This window comes from Nycticebus coucang, chromosome 14 (assembly GCF_027406575.1).
Source record: "Nycticebus coucang isolate mNycCou1 chromosome 14, mNycCou1.pri, whole genome shotgun sequence".
Taxonomy (NCBI): Eukaryota; Metazoa; Chordata; class Mammalia; order Primates; family Lorisidae; genus Nycticebus; species Nycticebus coucang.
This window is the reverse complement of record NC_069793.1, coordinates 62592521-62594759: the sequence shown is the minus strand read 5'-3', so window position 1 is coordinate 62594759 and position 2239 is coordinate 62592521. Positions and strand designations below refer to the sequence as shown.

General features: G+C 40.8%; 1 protein-coding gene across 1 annotated transcript; it reads right to left on the bottom strand.

Moving 5' to 3' along the window:
* Positions 1-382: 382 nt before the first annotated feature.
* LOC128564632 (olfactory receptor 52D1-like) lies at positions 383-1327 on the bottom strand. Its single transcript, XM_053560140.1, has one exon. It carries the CDS (start codon positions 1325-1327, stop codon positions 383-385), a length of 945 nt encoding a protein of 314 aa, XP_053416115.1.
* Positions 1328-2239: the final 912 nt, after the last annotated feature.

The following is a 2239-nucleotide window of genomic DNA, read 5'->3' as shown; positions in this document are numbered from 1 at the left end:
TACATGGATCCAAATTGTTTCAAACTTCCAGCTATATGCTATTCACATTTGTTATATAGACCATCTTCTCTTTATTTTTTTTTCTAGAATGTCTACTTATCCTTTCCTCCTTTTCTATACTATTCATACTCTATTTTAATTCTCTCCCCAAAGATATGTAATTGGAGGGAGATTAACAATCTTTCTCCAATACTTACTAAATGAGAAAGATGACACCATTTCTTGAGTCAGAACTTTTGGAATTTATAGTCATCTATAAATCTATTTGGAATTTTCAGATGAGGAACACAATTCAAGTTATGTGAGTAAGAATGGTTAGTTATTTTCATCATCTTCCGAGTTTGGATTTATTCTTGAACCATCTCTTGTATTGACCCAGCCATCAGGCAACTTTGACCCTTAACGTTCTAAGAACATGCTCCCGTATTTTCTTAGTCCTTACTCCATACACGATAGGGTTGAGAAAAGGGGGCACTAAAAGGTACATATTTGCAATAAAAATATGAATATGTTCAGGCACATTTTTCCCAAAACGGTGAGTGAAAATGGAAAAGCCAGCTGTGGAATAGAAAACAAGAATGACAGAGACATGGGAGCCACACGTACCCAAAGCCTTAAAACTAGCTTCTCGGGATGGCAGGCGGAATACAGAGCGTAGGATGAAGGCGTAGGACACAGCGATGAGAACCGCGTCACACGAACCGATGATGGAAGCCATGCTGAGGCTGTAACTCTTGGTGGCTCCTACGTCCATACACGCCAGCTTCACCACAGCCATGAACTCACAGTAGGTGTGGGAAATGACTCGAGTTCTACAGTAGGGCAGCTTTTTGAGCAGGATGGGATGTGGAGAAAAGAAGGCTACGCCCCGGCACACCACAATGATACCCATCGTGATGATGCGACCATGAGTGAGAATGGTGGCATGGCGCAGCGGGTCACAGATGGCCACATAACGGTCAATGGCCATGGCCAGGAAGAATCCTGACTCCATGGCAGTAAAGCTGTGGATGAAGAACATTTGGGCCAGACAAGCATCAAAGGCAATGTCATGGACCCCGAGCCAGAAGAGGCAGAGCATGCGGGGTAGAGTAGACGTGGAGAGGACCAGGTCAGTGACCGACAGCATGCACAGAAACAGGAACATAGGCTCGTGGAGGCTTCGCTCTGTCCTCACCACGGCCAGGATGGTCACATTCCCCACCACGGCCACCACGTACATGGAGCAGAAGGGAATCCCGATCCAGACGTGCAGGTGCTCTAGTCCTGGGATGCCCAGAAGCAAGAAGGTGACAGGGGAGGGACGAGAAGCGTTGAGAGGGGGCATTATTTTTTTTATTGTTGTTCCCTTTGCTTTCTATCACTTCTTCTGGAAACAAAGTTGCTATAACAATATGATAAGAACCAGATGGCAAAAAGTACTGTGATTTTTTTTTTTTCAGAACTACCTTTACCTGTTGTTATAGTTAATCTGGAGTATCTAATTTCCCTGGGAAAAGAATAATAGAATAACATATCAAATTAGTTTACTTACAAATACTGAAAGATAATTTTTATATTATGTCATAGTATCCAAGTATCATAGTGACGCATACCTGTAATCCTAGCACTATGGGAGGCTGAGGCAGGAGGATCACTTAAGCCCAGGAATTTGAACTTGCTGTGAGGTAGGCTGATACCACTGCACTCCAGCCTGTAGCAATAGGGACTGTCTCAATTTATTTTATTTTATTTTATTTTTTACTGAGCAGATTATCTATAACATATCATTTTCTAGGCACTTGGAATAAAATGTATGGAAAGTTCATATAGGTAAAACACGTGAGATAGTAAAACAGATAGAAGAATGAATACTGACCAGTGGGCGTGGGCATTCAATCAGTTGGTGAGAATTTCACATTTATGTTGGTAGTTGAATGAGGAAACCTATGTTATTCTGACGCTATGTTTTTATGCATTCTGTTAGTGAAAACATCAATAAATATTGCCATGCAAAAGAAACAAAAGACTAATACAAGAAGGCCAATGATTTTAAAACTTAGCAAGAAAGAAAATTGTAGAAGATATGGTCAGCTTCTTCGTATCTTTAGTGTTTCTGCTGCCCACTGAAGAGAAATACTAGTTGCATTAGCAATTGTCTGGAGGATATTGAAACTTTTCTCCTTTTTTCTTTTATCAGTATTTTCTAAAAACTCCTATTTGGGGATCAAGTAAATCAATATCAAATCCCTTATAGGTA